Source organism: Anas acuta, chromosome 12 (assembly GCF_963932015.1).
Source record: "Anas acuta chromosome 12, bAnaAcu1.1, whole genome shotgun sequence".
Lineage (NCBI taxonomy): Eukaryota > Metazoa > Chordata > Aves > Anseriformes > Anatidae > Anas > Anas acuta.
This window is the reverse complement of record NC_088990.1, coordinates 16,904,849-16,927,602: the sequence shown is the minus strand read 5'-3', so window position 1 is coordinate 16,927,602 and position 22,754 is coordinate 16,904,849. Positions and strand designations below refer to the sequence as shown.

Sequence of the window (22,754 nt, the reverse complement as noted above, 5' to 3'; positions counted from 1 at the left end):
CAAAGACCAAATTATTATACTTTTAATAGAAATCAAACAGCAATCATAAATTGGGGTAACCAGTGTCAATTTGAAATTTCATTTAAATATACATACCTATTGATATCATTAGATGTATCTCTATCTCAAACAGATATACCTATTGATTTGAAGTGTGAATTATACATGCATACAGTTTTCCAGAGGTCTAGTTAGACTAAAATCCCTCCATGGTAAGGATTTAATTCCTTAAATAGAAACTTAAAGAAACACCAATGTTACTTTGAAACTTCTAAGTTTACTTTAAGAAGTAAAAATAAAATGTAACTTTTTTTTTAAGCTAACAATACAGATACCATCTCAGGCAACATCAAGGGAAAAATAAAACTAAGCCTACGTTAAAGCACTGTTTTCGCTAAAATAGCAAGGGTATTTGAAGGAAGCAGTCCAGGAGATCTTGCTGTTCAAACTGAGAACATAAATTCAAGACTCAGTTTACAAAACCTCTTCGTATACACTGAAATTACAATTGTTGGCAATAAAGGTAAAAGTCTAAGCTGTCAAGGGAATGGATGGCCTTAAGCAGGCTTAAGAATTCATACTAAAGATTTCTTGTAAACATGAAAACCTCCCTTATTTAGCAAAATCACAAAAATTTAGTGCTAACTTCTTTAGTAACGTGTAGCTAGCTGACTAAGTCTATATTACTTACTATGGTGAAACCTGTTGACTACTAATAAACTAAAAATCTTTCCAGTATGATTTTGCATATATTAGTTTTGTAATTACTTTACAAAATTCATGCTGCAAAAGATGTTTTACTTTTTGACCATGAAATAGCAAGATCTCAGAGCTGATAACATGAATGTAAGACATGAACTGAAAGAATTATTTCTGAATAAAATACCGGCTTTCTTCAGGAAACACATATGCAGTACTGCCGTTGATCTGACAGGGTTCATTATCTTTATCTTGGTTTAAAGAAGCCTCAAGTGCTGTTCGATTCTGCTGTATCTCCCACTGGCGAGCAATATTGCAAATTGTTAACCGTTTCTTTTCCTGAAACAAAAGTCATAGTAAATTATGACACCGTAGTATCAACTCACTTGTTTTAATCCGACAGAAATATGTTGCTTAATCGAAATGTGGTTAATATTTTAAATTGAAGAAAGAAGTACTGGTTCACATTAAAACCAATGTGTCACTCTAGCACTATTCTGCGTAACTGCAAGGGAATAACATTTTCACAAAATTTGCAGTAACAGAAACAAGTAACAATAAAGATGTAAGTTGTATAAGAGTAAGTTTTAACTAGTTGATTTGGTTAACCACACAAGCCTGTTTTTGACTATCTGGAGCTGCTTGTACTACACCTCCCACAGAACAGGGCAAATTGATGCAAAACACGCAGCTGTATTACAGTCTCCTTTTTCAAAATAGAAAAAAAAAGGATATTTATTTGATATGCCTATGGAGAAAGGCAGCAGACAAGAGTAAGTCTGATTTTATGGTTTGAAATTAACACCTTCTGACATATTAAGTTTGACCTATACTCTCTAAGCTCCTAAATTTAATCTATAAAAGCAACATGGGACTGTTAATATCATGCTTTTACGTAATTCCTTTCACATTACGCAAATTGTAGCCATCACTGTGCTTGAGTTCACTAAGAACATTCCTCACAATGCTGGCCTACGTTAGAGGTGGGAAGTATAAAGCTTTACAAATGAACATCTTCCTTTAAAAAAGGGAAAAATTAACAAAATAAAAGTGAGCATTTTATAATCTGTGACCACGCAGCCTAGGTATTTCCTTAAAATTAATATTTAGATTTGCAAATTAAGAGCAACTAAACAGAAATGTTTGACAATAAAATACTTAATTTTTTTACATGTAAATCTTTCATGCTGTAAACTACTGTACCCATTAAAGAATAAATATCAAGATCTGTTTCAGTGATTGATAATGCAGAGGCAAATCCACTAGACTTCCAATTATGATAAAAAATCATGTCCATAATAGCTTGTAACAATGACACAAAATACATGGAAACTGCTTTAACATTTTTCTTCTTCTAAAAGTATTTTATTTTAAAGAGTTAAAAATTCTGCTGTTTCATAATCAGTTTGCCTAAAGAGTCATTATGTTATCTGGTTATGTAACACCATGTGTCCCACAAAAATACACGTCAGTAACGGAAAGGTTCCCTACCACAAGAAGAGGAAGTCGAAATGTCAGGATTTTCTTTTAGTCACATTAGGTAAATTCTGTATAAGAGGGTGAGGGTCTCCTAATGAAGTCAACCACTGTACAGCTAATTACTTGCTAGAAATGAATGCTTATGATGTCATCTACACTGCAGATAGTTACAAAAGTTTGGAGGAAAGTGACAACCGCTGACATTCCAGAATAAGATTCTCTAGATATTTTCTTCAGAAATAACTATGATTAAAATCCTATACCTGGAAATTTTGCCACTGGATATTATATCTATTATCAGATCTGTTCCATTCACTTCAAATGTGTGAAACAGGGAAGAAAAAAGAAAACAAAAAAAAACACACATGAACACATGAACATATTTACTACGAAAAAAGATAAATGTCCTCACTGAATCACGCAAAATATACTGCCATTTGACATTTATGCCACTTAACTATTTGAAGATGAGAAGAAACCTCAATTAAGCAACAAAACCTTCATTTTAAAGTTGAAAACAGAGTAAAGGCACTGTAAGTGATTTTGTTTTTCCCCTGTAAAGGAAGTTTCCATTGGCAAAATACACTGAGTAATCTATGCCACCAAGGCAAACAATCCCTTTACTACAAGGAAACATTACATCAGTGGTTAAGAACATGAACTACAAACACACACAAACTTTCTTTCAGTCCAGTTAGCTTTTCAAAAGCATAAAGCAACATCATGTATAAATATTATTTACTCGTTTCCCATTTCGTTGTGTTACTGAGACCTGGCACCAAAACTTCAAACTCAAGTGGACTTTAAATTTATCAGTATCTTACATTAGAAGCACTGCTTTTTCTTTTTTAAAAAAAAAAAAATATATATATATATATTTCTAAGACTGTTTTGTTGTATTTTTAGTTTTTGTTTTTTCTTTTGTAAAGCAAAAGAATCAAAATATTCTTGAATGCAAACATACATTCTTGTGCAGTACACATGGAATTCTTTTTTCCATTCATACATTTGGCTCTTTTTAACAAACAGCCTTTGATCTGTCATTAACATTCTGTTTGTACATAATTCTGAAAATTAAAAGGTACATTTGCTACACTTCTTCATACAGCCTCTTGCAACTGCTTTTAGTCTAACTCACTTGATGAAATGTGCTTTTACCTAGACTATTTAGTAATATGGATACATGATTTATTTTTTTTCAGTTTCCCAAATTAGAAGAGATTTTTGTATAATCATTACTGGACGACAAAGAAGTTTAAAAAGGCACTCCTATTAAATGAAAAAAATGATTTGGAAAAACACATTCACAGAATAAAGAGAATGTTGATATTCTTATATCCTTGAACGCTGGTCTCCTACTAGCAGTGTTGGTCAGTCATTTAGTCACTGGCCTGTAAGAGTATTCTGGAGTGTGCCTCTCTGTCTCCCCTGTTGGAGCTATTCCATCTCATACGTAAAGGCATTAACCAGGCCTGTCAGTACGGTACAGAAGTGTTCCTCTGAAAAAAGAAGACAGCTGGAGTCTAGCTGTTGCTCTGATAACTGCTTAGCTCTTTCCACAGAGAGGAATAACTTCAACAGGAAAGAATGAAGGAAACGCTACTTCAGAAAACCCTTTATGTCAGCACTCACCTGATGGAGAAGACCAAGTTCAAGGAATCTGAAATCACTGCAAAGTCTCTTGGATTTACTTTACCTCTAGATTTGAGAAAATGAAGTTTGCCATCTTTTTACATATGTTAGCACATGCACGTGCAATTGTGGTTTTTTTGTTTGTTTGGTTTTTGTTTTGTTTTTGGTAAAGGGTAACTTGAATAGTTCACTGAAGAGTTTCAGATGTAGAGTGAACTGTTTAAGCTGTAAAAAAAGTTTTAAGAGATACAGATACATTGGGAGAACTAAGAAATACAGCAAAAATATTAAGTTATAGAATATTAATGTAAACTAGTTTACAGTAGATTTATCTAATTTTAGTTAGGCTTAGAACAGCCATAGAAAATACCTTAATCAAGCTTTGTTTATGACTTTCACGTTTCCTTTCTTCTTCTTTCCTTGCTGCAACAGATGCCATGCGTCTTTCTTCTTCCTGGAAGAAAAAAATTGATAAATTTATAAAAGTATGAATTTACCAGGTTCTGAAAAGCATTATTAATTAATACTAATTATTAATGTATTTCTTTGTGTTGGTGATTTGAATACAAATTTAATGTTTATATTATTGTACTATTTTAATATTAAACGTTTTAATATTAAAATAATAAAAATCTTATTTACAAATCAAGAAATATAAAAGAAATTACTCAAATAGAAATGCTGAACACAAAGCTATTTAAAAAATATTTTACAGGTCTTTGAAAAACGTAAAGCACATGATCTGTAAAACAACTAAAACATTTTAAAACATGACAATCCATTATATTCTTTGTATTCTTTGAGTATTTCCTCTAATTAGTAGGGGTTTTTTTTACATAAGAAAATAAACAGAGATAGTGAGATGATTTCCATTTATACCTAAATCATGATCTAAAATTGTTCTCAAGTTCTGTTAAAGACTGAGGAAAAGTTATCCTTTGGAAGCAGAATGCAATGATAAAAGATACAAAGTTACTTAGCTACAGTATACAAACTTTATTTCTCATCAAAATTATTACCTATTCATGTTCAAGAAGAAAGCCATTTATTCCTAAATAATGACAGTCAAGTAAGTGAAGATGTTTAGTTCTCCTGGTATAGCAATTTACTTCTGCAATATAGCCATATTAGGTTGAATGCTCCCTGTTTACAGCAGTTGAAACATTCTCACAGCACAGTATTTTTAGAACATGTTTTTTCCAAGTAACAAAAGAAATGTTCACTATGAAGTAAAAAGCATAGAGTTCTTCCAACACAAATATTTAGGAAGCATACTTGAACTTATTTTGATTTACTTCATATGCCATCTGGGTGTTTGTATTAAAGTACCTTCCAAGAACATACACAAAGTGTTTTGGTTTCCCTCAAAATAGAAAGCTCCTATCCTAGACTTTTAACTTCCACTTTCCAGAAAGTTACGTGTTAAGAGCTTGAACAAACAAAAGTGAACAGAAAACATCATAAACCATTAAGACATATTGATATGTGAAAGTTTTGATACAAATAAAACATACTATGCTTACAGAACTGTAAGAACCCCTAAGCACAGGGATAAAAGCCTACTAGAAGAATAAAAAGGGAACCTGACACTTAGCATTACTACTACATTTTAAGAAAATAATTTCCAAAGTGTAACTAGTCAGGGAAACATAGCAGGTGTACACTTATCTGTATACAACCTCCTGAAGACTAATGATGCACCACGAATTTCAACATCAATCATAAAGGTAACTAAAAAACTGCACAACTGTTGGCAGCCAAGGGTCTGGTGACATAGAATTATCAAATAATTCAAGGAAGAAGGGACCTTGGGAATTCACTCCTCTGTGTTCCTACTTAAATAACGATCAACAATAAATTAAAAAAATACACCTGTGCAGATATACAAGGCTTTATAGACCCCAGTACAACAGAATATCGCATAACAAAGCCCAATACCTGAAAAGGAAGGTTTAGGGTGAGGCTGAGAAAATCATTAATAAAAACCATGTAGGCATATGCCACGAGCATGAATGTATAATTAATAGCACACAATAAAAATACTGTTCCTCAAGATATGAGGCAGAATGTTAAGAATGATAAACATGATACTCATGACAGCTATTTATCTCATTTATGCATTAAAGTAAGTTAGCATTTACTTCAAAAAAATGAAAAAAAATCTTAAGTCTTAACAGGCTTAAATCTTAAAGGTCTTATTTATTAGTGATACTATTCAGTAGAAAAGTGGGTTAAAGTTGATTTATAGCTTTTTATTTAAGCATCTTAATTTGATGTTGCATTTTTGCTTCTAACATGGCTTCCTAAAGACAAGTTTGGTTATTTTTCCCTCTCACCAAACTCAGTGTCTTCATCTCCTCTAACAGCTTTTGAACACACTGAACACATTAAAATATCTTAAAGTACATTTAGAGGTCTCAAATTATGCTGGTTTTGTTGTTGTTGTTTTTTCCCTGAAAGGTTGATTATATAAAAGTGGTATATAGAAAGAACAGAAATGTAAGCTAGTTTTCTCACCTAGGGAGAGAGCGCAGAAGTTAGCCGTTCTGTTTGGCAGAAAGCAGGTGGCCAGGCTTCATATCCTCAGCTCCAAACTAACAGAAATATTGTTCTTTCACACTAAAGAATGTGAGAGTTACCAAATAAAGTGATACTGATCGGTAAGAAATGAGCCTTAACTCTCCTTCCAGGACAACTTTTTTCCTTCGGGTTCTCAGAAAAACATCCGCAAACTTCCCTGCTACAGTTTTCTCAAAGCCTCCACAAATATTCCTTCTCACCCTACCTTCCATCTCAAAGTCTCTGCCTAACCCAGCCCCAAATCAATACGTTATGACACTATCTGCCTTACATGGACATCTACTGACAACATTCAAGTGGGTCCCGTACTGTTCCTTACACACTGCCTCAATGCAAAGAAAGAAATGAACTAACACAAACGCTGTTCCAACAGGAGTCAGACTTTTTGCTTTGATCAAGAGTTGATCCTAATTACAGGCCTTTGAAAAATACTACTTCTGTCACATACTTTTACAAAAGAAATGAGCTTTGTCTGAAACAACAACAGCAAGAACAACCCAGTTCTACTGAGGATTCATAAAGGCTGAATGACAGAGGAAACGTGAAGGTCAAGGGTCAAATCCACTTTTTAGCAGAACCAAGTCTGTATATATTTCTTGATTTCCCGTGCACAATATGTGCAACTAAGGTTGAAGAGACAAGCAAACAGGACACAGAAAACCAAACAAACCCCAGAAAGCTATAAAACAAAGCCTTTAATAATCTTGCCACAATGCAATTCTATCATCCTCTCTTCTCTTTTAGCTCCAGCGTTTGAGATTCTTTCCATCTCCATTTTTGTCTCTCCTCATTATTCTGCCGCTATTGCCCACAACTTTGTGAACTTTCAACAATCCCAGATGAACTAAAGCGATTTTAAATCCTATCTTCCATGTCTTCTCTTTTTCAGTGTTCAAAATAAATGGTTAGGCTAATAATAAGGGATATCGTTAAATTGTTAAAGAGCTGCTGACAGGTCTGTCATCCACTCAAAATGGTCCAAAATCATTTTGCACTCTTTGCTAAATTAAATACTAATTCCAGATTGTTAGGACCCACTACTGATACAGGATTTCCAGCACACCTTTGCTAAACATAAATCCCAGCTGGAGGGGTGCAAATAAGCATACTGGGCATTTGTGGAAGAAGTCAAGGTTCCTACTGTAGTAGCCTGCCAGGAAAGGGTCATCACACCAAGGAGTCTGCTGATACTATGGCCATGGAAGAAAACAAACCTCTAAGCTCCATGGTGGACAAGGGAGGATGCTTTTCCTGAAGGCCAGAGTGCCAGACCATTACGAACAGACATGGACGTTCTCTTTCACACTGCAATCTCCTCTATTTATTAGTTCTCCACTTGCCATTAAAGAACTTACTAAATGGCTAGGAAGATGGTTTCTTCCTTCTTCACCCACACACCCAGCTAGTCCCTAAGCAGAAGTCTCACTTTCTGCAATGCATAAACATTAACGAGACTCTGAGACTGCAGGTTTACATTTTCAGAGCAAAGCTACAGCAGTGACAGAACGAGCAAATAAAAAGGCACATTAAAGCTATTATTACCCTTACAGCATTTTCCATCAGAGCTGTAAGCCTGTAGCTTTGACATAGTGAGAGCTCCCCCTGCTGCCACATGAGCTCTACCACAAGTGTAACACAGATTTTGGCCAAACTTATTGTGCAACCAGGCTTCTAAGAGGTAACATCCAGCAAGACCTGAGACAGATCCTGAACAGAGTATACGTTCTTCCTCACTACTGTTTTGCTATTATCCAAACAAGCTCATCCCACCAAATGATGCCATTTAAGTCACAGGAGAGAAAAGTACATTAGCACACAATGAATGCAGGATTATATTGCCACTCTACAGCTACTTTGAAATTACTCTAATAATTTTACTATAGATTAGAAGTAGTTGTAGTATACATGATATAAACCACTGTAGCTAATTAAAAAAAAAGAGAGAGAAAATATGAAGAATGGTCTGGAAAACACATTTAAGCTTTCAGGGCAGAAAAAAACCAAACTACTACACTTAAAAAAAAATCTGCTTATACTCACAGTAGGCAGACTTTTTTTGTTGTTGTTACATATACCACATAGTTTATTTTTAAAAGAAGAACAAAGAGTACAAATGTAAGTTATATTTCTACCAGAAACTTCCTACAGAAAAACCAACAAAATTTCTGACTATTCTTTAAGTGATATATGACAATAAGATATATGTTGTTTTATTATTATTTTTAGTATTAGGTTCTCATATTTTCCTCAAGACCTTACTTAAAGGATAGGATTACAATCCACAAAAACGAACAAGAAACAAGAAGTTACAGAAGCATCTTGTTTTAAAAGGAAAAAAATTCAATTTTTAGGTGAATACTGATTTATCGAAGTCGACAAAAGCTAAAGATTCCCATTAAGTTGATGTTTTAGGTATCTAATATAAAGTGGATACACTTCTTCAGCTGGAAATCATCTTCTACTGTAGACAACAGATACGTGTTTACAGTTTTACAGTAAGTTTTTTCATATATATGCAAAGCCCAAACTTGTTACAGGTGACTAAGCCCCACTGATATCACTAACAATGATTCTTTGGGTTCATGCCTCAGTGGTTTAATAGCTTAAAATTTGTGTTTAGTAACAAGATAGCAAGCGAAAACACCAATTTCCTCATGGGAAGATTAATAAGATGTCATAATATGATACAATCCCTTGAATAAAAGCAAATCTGCTCCAATTTAATAAATACTGTAACAATTACAATCCAAAAATACTGTGTTGCAAGTACAGAGTCTTTGATATTTGCAGCAGCTATGTGCATCTTAACAGCTCCTATGGCAGTTAACATCAGACTTTTTCCTCTGATGTACCCCTTTCTCCAGAGAATCTCTAAAAAATGCCTGGCACCAAAGAATGTGCATCTTCCTGAAAACCAGTACAAACAAAGCTTCAAAGTCTTTCACAAACTTTAGAATAAACCATAAAAGATATTTTCTTCATTAAAATAGTTTTCTTAGCCCAGTGAAGCCAGCAAGTAAAAGAAAAGTTAAAGTTAAAAGCAGAATAACCTCTTTTCTCAACTGGAAGAGCTTCTGAAACCATTAGTGAAGAAACCTAGTCAGACAGAACACACATCCTAGTCCAGCTCCCAGTTCTTTGCAAGACAAAGCTATGAATGCTCAAGTTAGAAACGGTCTGGATGCACTTCAGGCTAATGGATAAGAGATCCTCTCTATGTATTCGCTTAGGTATATTAAGCAAGTGAAAGCATATACCCAATACTGTACTTCTACTTCCCCATCAAGTTACATTTGTCCCTATGGCTGACATTACTAGACAGAATAGCTGGATTTGGCATTGCCAACTCTCTAATTTTATCACAAACCTCATGATACTTGTTAGTTTTCTTAAAAAACGCCCGTTTCTTAAGTCATATGATTATCTGGGTAACACAGTTTTTATTGGAAAAAATCATACAGACCCCTCTACAAGAAGGAAAGGTTTAAAAACAGGTTTTCAAGGCTCAAAAACCAGAAGGCAAATAAAAAGAATGCAAAACACATTCTTTTTACAAGTAGTTTTATGAGCAGCACAACTGGTGAAGCCTGGTTTTCTATGGCTTTTTGTCTTGTGGGTTGATCCTCTTATGTTTAATAAGGTGTGAACTCAGATTAAGCTTTTCCCAAGGCTGTGCATTTCAAATAAATTTTTCCCCTACAGATCCCATAGTGTCTAAAAAGGGATTAGAGCTCTTTCTACAGTTTTTCCATCACAGAGTTCTACCAGGATCTGTCTCTTCTCAATAAGGAAGAGAAGAAGAAAAGACATTTTCTTTACGTGACTCAAGTTGCTGGAATAATACTGCAAAAACACTCTTTTGAAAAGCAAAGCAATTAGGCAGTATAAACTCACAAAAGAGAAAAACTACCCACAGGATACCTGGGAACAAATAGTATTTTAGATACTGATAGTAAAATTCTAATAGCCCAAAGTACTTTATTACTAAAATTCATGTTTTCCTCATACATGTGATATTTTACATCATAATTGACTCTCTTCTATACTCTGTGGATTGGCTGCAGGACAACACGATAGATGCCAAAACAATAGGTGCAATTTATAATGCAGCACAGCCTTCGTACAAAGCAAATAAGCATTTAAAACAAGGAATATTTATCAGCACTTGGTCAAGAAAAACAACACTAATACTGTTACTTGGTAAGTATGGTACATTTGTTATAGAATCAGAGTCATTTGGGTTGGAAAAGATCATCAAGTCCAACCATCAATCTGACCCTTCAGAGTCCCATCACTAAACCACATGCCTTAGTGGCATTATCTTCCTGTTGTTCAGATTTATCTTGTAAGATGACTGTGGTACACATCACTTAAGTAGACACATAAAAATTAGCATCACTATTCCCAGATTAAGAAACAACATGGATGACTTAACGGCATGGCCTTCCTGACAATTTCCCTTCATCCTCTACCTTGCTGCATATTTTCAAGAAGTCTGTAGTAAGTTGCCTGCACGGCCTCTCTTCCTTATCAGTGTTACTTGAAATGGACCACCAGATTCAGAAATTAAAGGAGAGAGTAGGTTAGGCAAAGAATGCAGAAATGCAGACAAACACAGAAACGGTGTGATCACCAAGTTTCCTTAGGGTAGCAGACCAAAAATAATAGAAATAATGTCAGTTTTAGTGTAAACAGACTCATGCTTTGGAAGGAACACCCTGTTCCTCCTCAGCTATACATCAAACCAGTTAAGAACCTGTTGAGAGAGTGCTAACAAAAAGCTTTGCAGTTTCTCACGTCACTCAGCAACTGCATCACATGGTTTTTACTAAGTAAAAGAGTTTGATTATTTAAAAATAAATATTTTTAAATGAAATAAAGGAGTGGACCCTTATATAACAGTGCACGAAAAGGAAAAAGGTTAAAGTTTTAAATATTAGCATGTCTATGTACAATTCAATTCCATACTAAATAAGTAACTTTTTTCCTACATAGACACATAAAACCCTACATTATACTCCTAAATTTAAGGAACTAGTAAGTCTGATGAAAATAGAAATTTCTTACTGTGATTCTCTTCATATCTAGCTGTCGGAGCTGCATCATATGATGGAGAACAGTGTGTTTGTACCATGACTCCTGAGCTATTGGATTGCCATCAAGGGTGATATCTGACAAAGATGAGGAATCAGCAAGGCACAGAATATCCTCAAAACTGTAACCAAAAAAGTTTAAAGTTTTAATGCCATACAGTATGAATAACAAAGAGATGGAATATTTTATTTCAAGATAGAATACTAATGTCTACCTGTACTCAAAAAAAACACACATCATATTGCACATAAATCAAATTAAAAGTAGCAACAGGTGCTGCTGTTTTAATCTCTCCACATACAGATAAGAAGAGATTCAGAATAAGCACTTGTTAGCTATAAGAATATAGGTTCAGCTAAAAATAATAAAATAGGATGTCTATCAACTCATATTCCAAAAATAATACGCATATTAGTCACCAAAACCAGGATGAAGACCACAGAAAATGTAAGATGAAAAAAAAAAAATAAAAAAATATGATTCTGGGTGTTTGTGGCATCATCAAATACTGGAAGAAAAACTATAAAACCACCATATCATCTTTAAAATAGATCTATTCTTCTGAGTTCAGTATACAAATATGAGTTGTATTTTTAAGACATTTGATTTGGTTTCCTGACAAAAATAACTGGCCTGTGCAAAATGTATTTAGAGACATACAGCCTGTATCCTGTTCCTTTTACTGAAGATGAAAGGTGTGAAGAAGGCATCTGACCCAGATAAACAGTGCTGTTAAACAACAGATAATTATTGAATTTGCAAAAGAAACTAAACAGTCATACAAGTATTAATCCCCAACACCTTTTAGCAAAATTATTACAGTGCACAAATAACTGTAAACGGAAAGTACAAAGCAATTGGGCTCTGCACTTCTGAGTATGACATTTAAAAAAATCTGAGAATGACAAATCAATGATGATCACAAAATACGCACTAAGATCATTTTACTAGATGAACAAATGTTTTAAGTTTTGAATTAATAAACTGTTTCTGAACTGGAAAATACAGAATTAGCGTCCTAGTATTTTTTAAAAAGCTATCTTACTGATTGCATCAACTGATTATAGTTCTCACCACTCTTGGTAGCAGGAAAATTCCTCCACTAATACTTGGAAGTGCACCAAACCTTAAGAATACCCTAAATTCAGACTCAGAAATATATGCAGTAAAAATTATCATATTAGGGACTGCTGATGAATAAAATGTCAACTGTCATTGGTATCACTCAACTTTCCAACAAACGCCCATACAATAATTTGCTGAGGACTAATATTCAGCCACAAAGGGCTTGAGATTTACAAAAATACCAGAATTTAAATGACATGTCCCTAAAAGTTTCTAGGGGTTAGATAAAACATATATATTTTTAATGTGGAAACAAAGTGGGAAAATAATTTAGAAAACAAAACCAAAAAAGCCAGCCAACTACCAGATGCCAATTGGTCTCAAACTGCTGAAATAAAGGCCTGGATACTAACATAAGCTCACAGGAGTAAATAAAACAACCCAATAAATGTTTCAAAAACAAACAAAACCCCAAACATGGTACAGCATACAAGTAACTTCTACATGATGTATTCAATGGATGAAAGAGAAAAACGGCAATGAAGCCAAAAGTACTACTATATTCTGTTTGGTGTGTTGAAACAACATGAGGACTAATGGAAAATGAACTACGCGCAGCTTCTGGTGAAGGCAGTGAAGGCACTTAGCAAATCTGAACAATTGGCTGTTTTGTACCTGGGGTTTAAAAGAAAAGTCTGATTATCATCTTTCATTTTTTATTTTTGTGTGATCTTATTTCCTTTCCATAAAACAGCTTGTTTAAACACTTTTTTGGAGGATCGTGCTGACATACTATTTAATATACCTATTCAATACACCAAAGCTAGATGATGATTTTCCCAACTGACACATTACAATAGTTAGTAAAGCAAACTCTGGCATTTTAGGAGAAGAAAGAATGACTGAATTCCCATTGGAATTCATCTACCCAACTGCAGCAACCACCTCTCTTTCCCTTTCCTTCTTCCTTCCTGGAAGGATTTACCTCTGGTAAAATGGCAGTTTCAGCAACAGAAGATAAATGAGAATTTGGGCTACCTTAGTAAAGTGTTTTTTTGGTGTTTTCAGTTTCACCAAATGGATCAGCTTGAGCATGCACACAAGATGTGAGAGTACTACAGCCAGTTCTCCCCTCTGTCAGAGAGGACACGTGCCCATTCTCCCAGCCCCATGTTAGAACGTGGCTTGGACTAAGCAGCAGGGTCTTCTGCTGTATGCTGCTGCGTGCTCAACATCCCCCAGTGTGTGTTCATGTCCACACATTTAGTAGGCATGAATAGGACATAAACACTGGCCTCGTGGTAGAGCTTGCTCACTGAGGAAGACAGATGCCCTGTACATTTACATCAATGACTTCTTCAAACCACGTTCTGCAAAGTGGAACAGCTCTGGAGAAGGAAGGCAACACGCTCACTGCAGTCCAGGAGAACCCTCAGAGGAAACTGCATGTTCAAAAACATTCAAAGAGAAACTGGGCTGTCCCATGTTTCTAATCACTAAGCTACTGATGAAAACAGACATCACCACCGTTAACCTTTCCTTCCTGTATTGCTTTCATTCACATGTATAACAACCTATTTAGAAATTTTCATTCCACTGAGGAAAATATTTTTTTCTTGTTTTGATTAGGCTAAGAACATTCCTTCTCCCAGGTTTCCAATTCAGTAACCGATTGAAGAAAAACAATTACATGTCCTTTGAGCTGGTACCTAACTAGTTCCATATGGCTAGACAACCTTCTTTACTAAATTAAAAAAAACAACAGAACATGGAGAGCTGTGTGACAGTGAAAACATATTTTGTTTCTAAGATTTCAAAAAATAGCCTTTTCTAGCTTCACATGAAGAAATGTGAGCAGTAACAACTCTTTCTGAATCTCAGTGGCACACTTTCCCTGAAGTAAACAGCTTCTGTATTCTCTTCCCAGTACCACAAGAGAAATTCAAAGGGTTTTCTCTCTTCTTCATAACTAGTTCTAGAGATATGTATTACCATCACACAAAGTATGAAAGCCTTGAATTGTAACAACTAAATTCTTCTGTGGTGAAGACAGAAATGGGACAGCTTTTGTTTCAGATCTGATTCAACTTCTGCAGCATTTTGTCTGGAGAACAAGCCTTACAAAGAGCGGCTGAAGGAGCTGGGATTGTTCAGCCTGGAGAAGAGGAGGCTCAGGGGTGACCTTATCACTCTCTACAGGTACCTTAAAGGAGGCTGTAGCGAGGTGGGGGTTGGTCTGTTCTCCCACGTGCCTGGTGACAGGATGAGGGGGAATGGGCTAAAGTTGCAGCAGGGGAGGTTTAAGAAGAACTTCTTTACCAAAAGGGTTGTGAGGCATTGGAGTAGGGTGCCCAGGGAAGTGGTGGAGTCACCATCCCTGGAGGTCTTCAAAAGACAGTTAGCTGTAGAGCTTAGTGATATGGTTTAGTGGAGGACTGGTTAGTGTTAGGTCAGAGGTTGGACTAGGTGATCTTGGAGGTCTCTTCGAGCGTGGGTGATTCTATGATTACCCTACTAACACATCCATTCTTAACTAAAAGCTCAGCAGCATTCTGAGGCCTCCTCTGAAGCAGGATAGGGGAAAAAGTGACAAAACCCATGACAGACACAGGACTTTAATACTGAAATTTTTAAGAAGGCATTTCTGAATCTTTTATTGCAATTTTATTTCATGTCAGTATGTACTGATGTAAGACTCAAGAATTCTTCCTACCAAAAACAGGAAGCAGTAAACCTTTATATAAGAGCATTACCTAAAAAATGCTACTTTTAATATTTTAATGAACCAGTAATATAAACATATACGGGTTTTGGCAATGTACTCTGCTACATGTTTCAATTTGCAAAAATTTTCTTTACATACCAATATATAAATCAGAATCTGTGTAATTAATTGATTGCCTAAAAGAAAGATAAAATATAAAAAAATATAAATATATGTATTACATATAAATATAAAAAAATAAAATTACTATATGGTCTATGGTAAATGCAGGTGAGTGAGTAAAAAAAAAAAATACCCTAAACCATTTTTAAAGTGGTGTAGTAAGGGTCAGATGTAGCACAGCCATTCACTAGTATTATGGTTGCATGTAACATCTTCAGTCAGTTCAAACAGTGCATCAAGCCAAGTGTCAGGCACAGATGGGTCAAGAATGTACTTCCATGTTTAAACATTTACCTGTTAGGAGACATATCTACGGCATAACTGAAATTGAGGGAGCAATGAGATTTTTTGGGGTTTTGCTACTGCTGAATTTGATGGAACGTCATTTCTACAAAAACATAAGCCAAATTTATTTTATTATTATATGTTAATAATGACTGGTAAATAACAAGTTAAGCTGATCCATTCACCTAGCTACTTACACATGTATGTAGATTTTATAACCATGTCTTCATTGGACATTAAGATTTTTATACCTATTCTAACTACAAATTAAAACCAAATTAGATATTTGCACAAGTGTTTGAGTTAAGTATTTCTACCTTACCTGAAAGCTAAGACTAGATCTATCAACAGTTCAATTGAAGCACCAGTGAATAAATGATAGGATACTAGCAAGATACTGATGACATGAATTTTAAGAAATCTAATTTAAAAATGAAAAAAAGAGTAAAACATTTTTCCTTCCTTGAATACTGCAAAAATATCCGTGTGAGAAAGCTACACAAATTAAACTAAGTATATGAAAATATACAGAAATTCCACTGACTGCAGTGATGCTCCCAGATGGCAAAGGAGCCAACTACTGCAGTCCCCTTGTTGTTCTTGCCAGGCTAAGACATATTTATTTATTTATTTATTTCAGAGAAAAAAAAGAAACAGAAGGCATGTTCCTAGTCCAGAAATTATATAAGTGAAGCAAAATACCAACCCCTTTTCTTTATTATGGCAATTTCAAACATGAAATAAAAAGAATAGCAGATAGATTAAGGGAAGAGTATATTAACCATTTCTGCAGTTCATCTCCAGTTTTTTTTTGAATGGTTAATACCCATGAGCATTCAGGGAGATCCACTGCATTGGTACTTTAAGAAACATAGACAAGTAGGTTGGAACTGTCTGCAAAATACATCATGCAGGTCAGTTTAAAATATTCAAATAGCTATTACAATTAAAGCTCATATTAAGTCTAACATTTTACAGAGAAAATAGGTACCACAAGAACATTATTTTCAGTAATGAGAATGCCAGGCATCTTTCCTGATCTCAAATTAAATTGATTCTAAGCAACAAAGAAAGATGAGGATGATTAAGGAATAAAGGTAAACACATGATAAACTGAAGATAATGTAGGCACATTTGTTTTGATTTTATTATTTTAATATTGGCACCAGTAGAAATGCTGACTTCAAAAACAAACAAATATAAAAATAAACATTGTAGACTAACTTTCTTATTTATACCAAAATGCACTTAGTTACTAGAAATAACAGAAACCCTGCATTGAAAGTTGAGCTGTTCTGTTTCTGCCTTCTGGTTTGAAAAGTAAACAGACAGGAATATACCTTTCACACTTGATTAATATATGTACAAGTAAAATACAAGCATGATATAATCTTATCCTCAGAAGCAGAATCTGACCCAGCCGTTTGTGTAACTCCATAAATACAGTGATTTTATGATAAATATAATATGCTTTGTGCAACACCATGCCTTCTGCCTTATCAGAAATTTAGTTAAGCAGTAAAACAACATATTAGAAAAGCTATTTTTAGTTTTCAGCATCATCAGAAAGAATACAATCATTTTTTAATTAAAAATGCAAGTTTTGTGGTAGAATCCCCATAGCGCAACATTTAAATGCAAAGGGTTAAAAGAATTTATGCTTAAAGTAGAAAATACATAATGGCTTGATTATGCCATCTGATATGTTTAAAAACAGCATCTGCATTCATAGCGTTTAAATTTTAATGAAATACAGCTATAAGAGGATACTTCAATTTACTGATAAGAAATTAACTGCTCTTCCCCTTACCTAGATATATTGTTGAAGCTGAGGAACAGACGCTGGAGATGGGGCAAAGTATCCACATCTTTCTAGAAGGAAAGACAGAGGCATAAATTCAGCAGCTGAAGGATAACATCTTTTGAACCTTTCTACTTCGCTGATGAAATACTTTCATTTCTATCTACTATAACCTTGCTGCAACATTGATTTCTGTTGAACGTGCAGATCCATTTCTCCCTAATGCAGACTGCAAGGGAGTGTTTCAGTGCAGATATATACCCTGCAGAACAAGCTGCATCACTTGCAAAGCAAATGATGTTAAAGGAAAGAGGATGAGGCTGCTGCTGGTTTCTGAACAGGCTTTTGGGAAAGAAGCCAAGGTGCTGTCTCAGCATTTAACTGCAGGATAAATACACTTAAAAAAAAAAAAAAAAAGTGGCCATGTTGTAGTGAGGTTTCTGAAGTGCAAAACTGCAGTGCAATCAGCACCACCTAACAACAGCAGCTGCTCTGGCAGAGAATGATCTGAAGGACTCTGTCACATTTGCAATTGAATTTTATAAGAAGGAACAAGTTTTCAGAAAGAGTTACTGAATTTAATGTATGCCACAACAAAACTTAGTAGAAAACCTTAAAATACTTCAAGATATTAGCAAGATGAAACTTCAAAGTTATTTCAAAAATAAATTGTGATATTAAAATCTGTAATAGCCAGACAGCACAGTTTGTAGTGATCCATGCAAATTCCAACTGCGCACCAAACCCTTCGGTTTTAAATGTGCATCTCCTTATCCTGCTAAGGAGTATGCTCCAGCTTGCAACTAGTGGACATAAAACCATTACTTAAGGCACACGGGAGTGGCATGGGGCTCACTCACTACCTTGATTTTAGCCACAAATAAAATCTACAGCCCTCCCTTTAACTTGTGAAATGTCTACATAGCATTCCATCCAATTAAAAAGAAAAAACAAAAGCAAAACAGGAACAACCACCCACAAACCACAACACACAACCAAAACACCATTCTATTACAATTTATCCTGGGTAACAAACAATTTCACATTATACACAAAAGAAAGTACATCCCTGAACAGAACATCTTCTGAAACACTGTCTCCAACCAGGAAAGAATAAAACACTGAGATATAAGAACAGAGTCCAAGCCTGTAACCCACTAATTTCACTGTCAGGGAGAGCTAACTCTGCATTTGTGAGAGAGGAGGTAAGGAGAAAACGAACTACACATGAGAGAGGGTGAGAAGGCAGCAGCTACAAGCAAGGAAGAGTATCTCAGTAATACAAATGGTGTGGGAAGGAGGTACAGTGGGTGAGTTAGAAATTAGCAGAAATGTCTTGTTCTGGAAGCGTAAAAAAAAAATAAATAAATTTAACATATGTATGGCAAGTAGCAAAAATTTGAGCAAGTGTTAGCTCAGCAGCAATAGAAGACCAAGTACTTACATAACTGAGGGCCTGAAAAAATGCATCTAGTTAAATGTAGAAAATCTACTTAAAAAGTGCTTGTTGAAATAATCTAATTGCCATACCTGAACTACACATCATAAAATGCTGAATGAAAAACTTTATCCTTTAAAGCATAAAGGATTTTATAATGCTAACTTGGAGCTTCACTTGGGAAATTTTACTTCAGTATTTTCTCTACTTTTGACACAGACATATACATAAAGAGATGAAGTTTAAAATGGTCTGACTGCTTAGCTGAGCTACAGAAATTATGAACAGAGGATATGCTTCTGGGGGCAAACTTGTATGGAAGAGTCTCTAAATGTTTATGTTAGAACCACAAAGCATCAGAAGCTTTTGCCCCAGGAAACTATCATGAGCTACCAAGATTTCTACCAATACAAGCCAAATTTACACAAAGTAACACAAAAACAAAGTATTTTACCTTCATGTTGTAAAATTGAGTACTGAGGAAAAATAACAAAAAGAGTATGGGAAAATGCAAGACTTGACAAATCTGAAATGCTGATGTTTTCAACAAGTTCTAGTAATAATGCACTCCTGGAAGGGATGAAAGGGAGGAAAGAAGATGAGAGGTTTTGTTCCTTACTATGGCAGAGACTTGATTATGACGAAGGTTGAGCTCTGTGAGAGAATCCAGTCCATTAAGGTTTTCTACAATGGAGAGTAGGTTTCTGGCAAGGTTTAATACTCTCAGTTCACTCAAATGGTTGATGTTTTCTATTTTAGATATCTATGAAAGAAGTATAATTATAAACATGCATACTGCATTTTATATAAATATAAAATGGATATATGTAGTGCATACATTTTTAAACATATACAGACAAAACCAAGCAACTTAATAACGTGCTTATGTATTTTTCTAAACCTTGATAATAATGTCACAAATTGTTGAAAACAAGCTACAGTCTGCTGGCGCTTGACTACTAGTATTCACAACAGTAGTATCTTTCTAACCATACAGCACTGCTGGACTCAGCAAAGCATATTAAAAAAAAAATTAGACAAGAAAGCAGCGGCATCCTTCATTTAGATACACGGCATGTTTGTCTGACAGCCCCCAACAGTTTTTGCCAACTCATGGCTTCAAACAAAGTGACTGAACTACAAAGAATAGGCAGCTGGCCCTACATTTGTTTTTATTCTTAACAACTGATTTTGAAGATACAGGTGCCATCAAATAAGAGAAAAAACACATCAAATAACAGTGGCTACTACCCTTTACTTTTAATTTTGGCTTCTGGAGATGCAAGCGTGTTTTACAAAGACATTAATTATTGTTCTGTTTATACAAGCTGACTTTTTCCTGCTGCTTGTATTTCTCAGAGTAATTGACTCAGAGATAAGTATCTGGATAGAGATGACTAAGTTATCTGGGATCTGTTGTCCTGAACCTATCCATTCATTTATGCAGGACTTGCATACAGTAATGCATCATGGAGATGATAAACCATTGCCACTGCACAGGAGGATACTCACATCATCTTCCTATTGTAACCCACATTATAAGGCAGGAAGAAGGCAGCAGGTTTCCTGTGGAAAAGACTCTGGCCTTCCACAAGGTGTGGCAGTGTATCTAAGGGTAGAGTACATAAAGCTATCAACAGTGGTGAATTCCCTTTTGATTACAACGATCAGCTGCTCTACCTGCAGGACCACCAGAAGCTGCCTTCAGCAACACCCAGTACTCAGGCACGCTATTCTGCAAAGCTGCCCACAGCTATTAGATGCAGGCAAGCAGGAGGGAGCCTGGTGGCATACCCCTTCCCAGTGATAACGGGCCTCCTGAGGACATGGACCACCACAGCTCTGCCATGCCAGCTTCCTGAAAATGCATAGCAGCTCCTGGAATGGGAGAATAGCTAACACAACTGTTATCTAACAGTTTCAAAACACAATACTGCTGACAATTTTCATACATATATGTGTGCATATATGTATATACACACACACGAGTATGACTTGAATATGCTGCTATATAATGTATTACTGCAATCTTTCCCATAATAAGTATGTAAAAGTAGATAGGAAAAACAATGAAATACCAGTAAATCACTTTTTGATTGAACTGCTAATTTAACTATTAGGCATTATTTGTGTATATTACATGCAAAAAATAAAAATGAGCAGAACACAAAAATATTAAACCTAAAGGAACAAAAGACACTATTGTCTGGAACAATATATTTAGTATGAAAGACTTTTAAAAGCAAAGCCAAGAGCAGATGGTTAGCATGAAGAGCACAGACCTCTGCAGATGTCTGTTTAGCTACAATTGCAGCACGTCACTATGCAGAATATTAATCTTGGCATTTTGCTATTACAAAGAATGATTTCATCAGCAACTTAGAGATAATGTTAATCACTTTGTTCAGTTTTAAAACTAACTCTATAGGATTTTCTGTATTTTTAATCACACATGCGTGCATGAAAACACACCCAGTGTCATTACACTGTATGTATTGGGCAGCAAGCATCATCACCTCTTTTTAGAGGTGATTATTATTAAAAATCTGTTTTTACCAAAAAGGAATTTTCATATATTTTAAATAGTTTTCTATTAATTATAACTGAGGGCTATTATTAACTATTTTAGTTGCTTTTTCAATTATGTAAACTTCAAAGACTTGTAAACATTGAACACTATTCTGTTTGTTCTCATTTGCTTGTATGCTTGAATACTTAGCTATGAAATGCATTCATTTCAGAAGAGACTGCTATGCAGCACATAATTACTCATCAGTAACTGCACAAGTTTCATCTTTTAACGTGCATTTTTGATGATTATTCAGAGCAAGCCTATTTCTGGGGAAAAAAAAATCAAGTTGCCTTTTTTCCCCTTCCCCTTTTTCCTTAACTTATATCCTTGAACTTTGGGCAATTAAAATAATTAAAAAAGAAAAAAAAATGATTTAAGTATTAAAGAACAAATATTCTAGATACATTTAGTCAAGTTCTGACTTCATTAGAACTTAGAAAATTTTAATCAAAGTAACTTAATGGAAGACAGCATAAAGTCCATGTTAAATCTACCTAAAATAAAGGTTTTAAAAGCATTTCTATGGAACGCATACCATTCATACTATTCACCTTGACAGAAATGATCACTAGCCACTAGTGTTCTTTCCAAAGACTATTTATAGTGCTTGGAAACACAGTATTTAGAAATTAAATGTTTATTTAGAAATCACATCGCAGTAGTAGTAGTGTCTTCAGCATACCATGCCTACAACTGCGGGCAGTCTCTGAATCACACATGTATACACGAACACCATGATACCATAGAGTTCATATTAGTGTTGATGATCAAAGAAATGGAGTATCTGTACAGAAGTTTAAGAAGACTCTAAGATACTGCATCTTAGAAGTTTTTACCAGGCAGTATAAAAATTAATAGCCTTATTAAATCATGTAAGAAAATTGGCAGAGAACAATAATATGATATTCACATTTAGTCCTTTTTGTGTGGTGTAGAGACAATAAATGCAATGTTTCATTACACACTACCCTGATTTTATTTTATTTTTTTATTTTAGAACTTTATTTCAGATATTTATTACATGAAAGGATTGTCTTATAGAAGCAATGCCTTTAAAGACTAGATTTGAGAAATAAGTCACACAAGGTAAAGCATTAAGCCTTGTGGAATGCTTCATCTCAGAGTTTTAAAGCACATCCAGTTCTCATTGAATTTCTCACTTGGCAGCAGCACAGCCTCGAAGTTCAGACCAAACCTATTAGCCAAAATATCCTGCACACAA

At 34.8% G+C, this 22,754-nt stretch overlaps 1 protein-coding gene across 3 annotated transcripts in view; it reads right to left on the bottom strand.

Moving 5' to 3' along the window:
* Window positions 1-22,754, bottom strand: part of LRRC49 (leucine rich repeat containing 49) — a 44,466-nt gene that overhangs the window by 10,668 nt on the left and 11,044 nt on the right. For all 3 annotated transcript variants that reach the window (XM_068695302.1, XM_068695300.1, XM_068695301.1), the window contains 5 exons: window positions 19,580-19,723; window positions 17,532-17,593; window positions 11,458-11,605; window positions 4,181-4,264; window positions 887-1,038 (listed from right to left, as the gene is read on the bottom strand). In XM_068695302.1, the coding sequence (XP_068551403.1) occupies window positions 887-1,038; window positions 4,181-4,264; window positions 11,458-11,605; window positions 17,532-17,593; window positions 19,580-19,723 (590 nt within the window). The remainder of the gene's footprint in view (window positions 1-886; window positions 1,039-4,180; window positions 4,265-11,457; window positions 11,606-17,531; window positions 17,594-19,579; window positions 19,724-22,754) is intronic.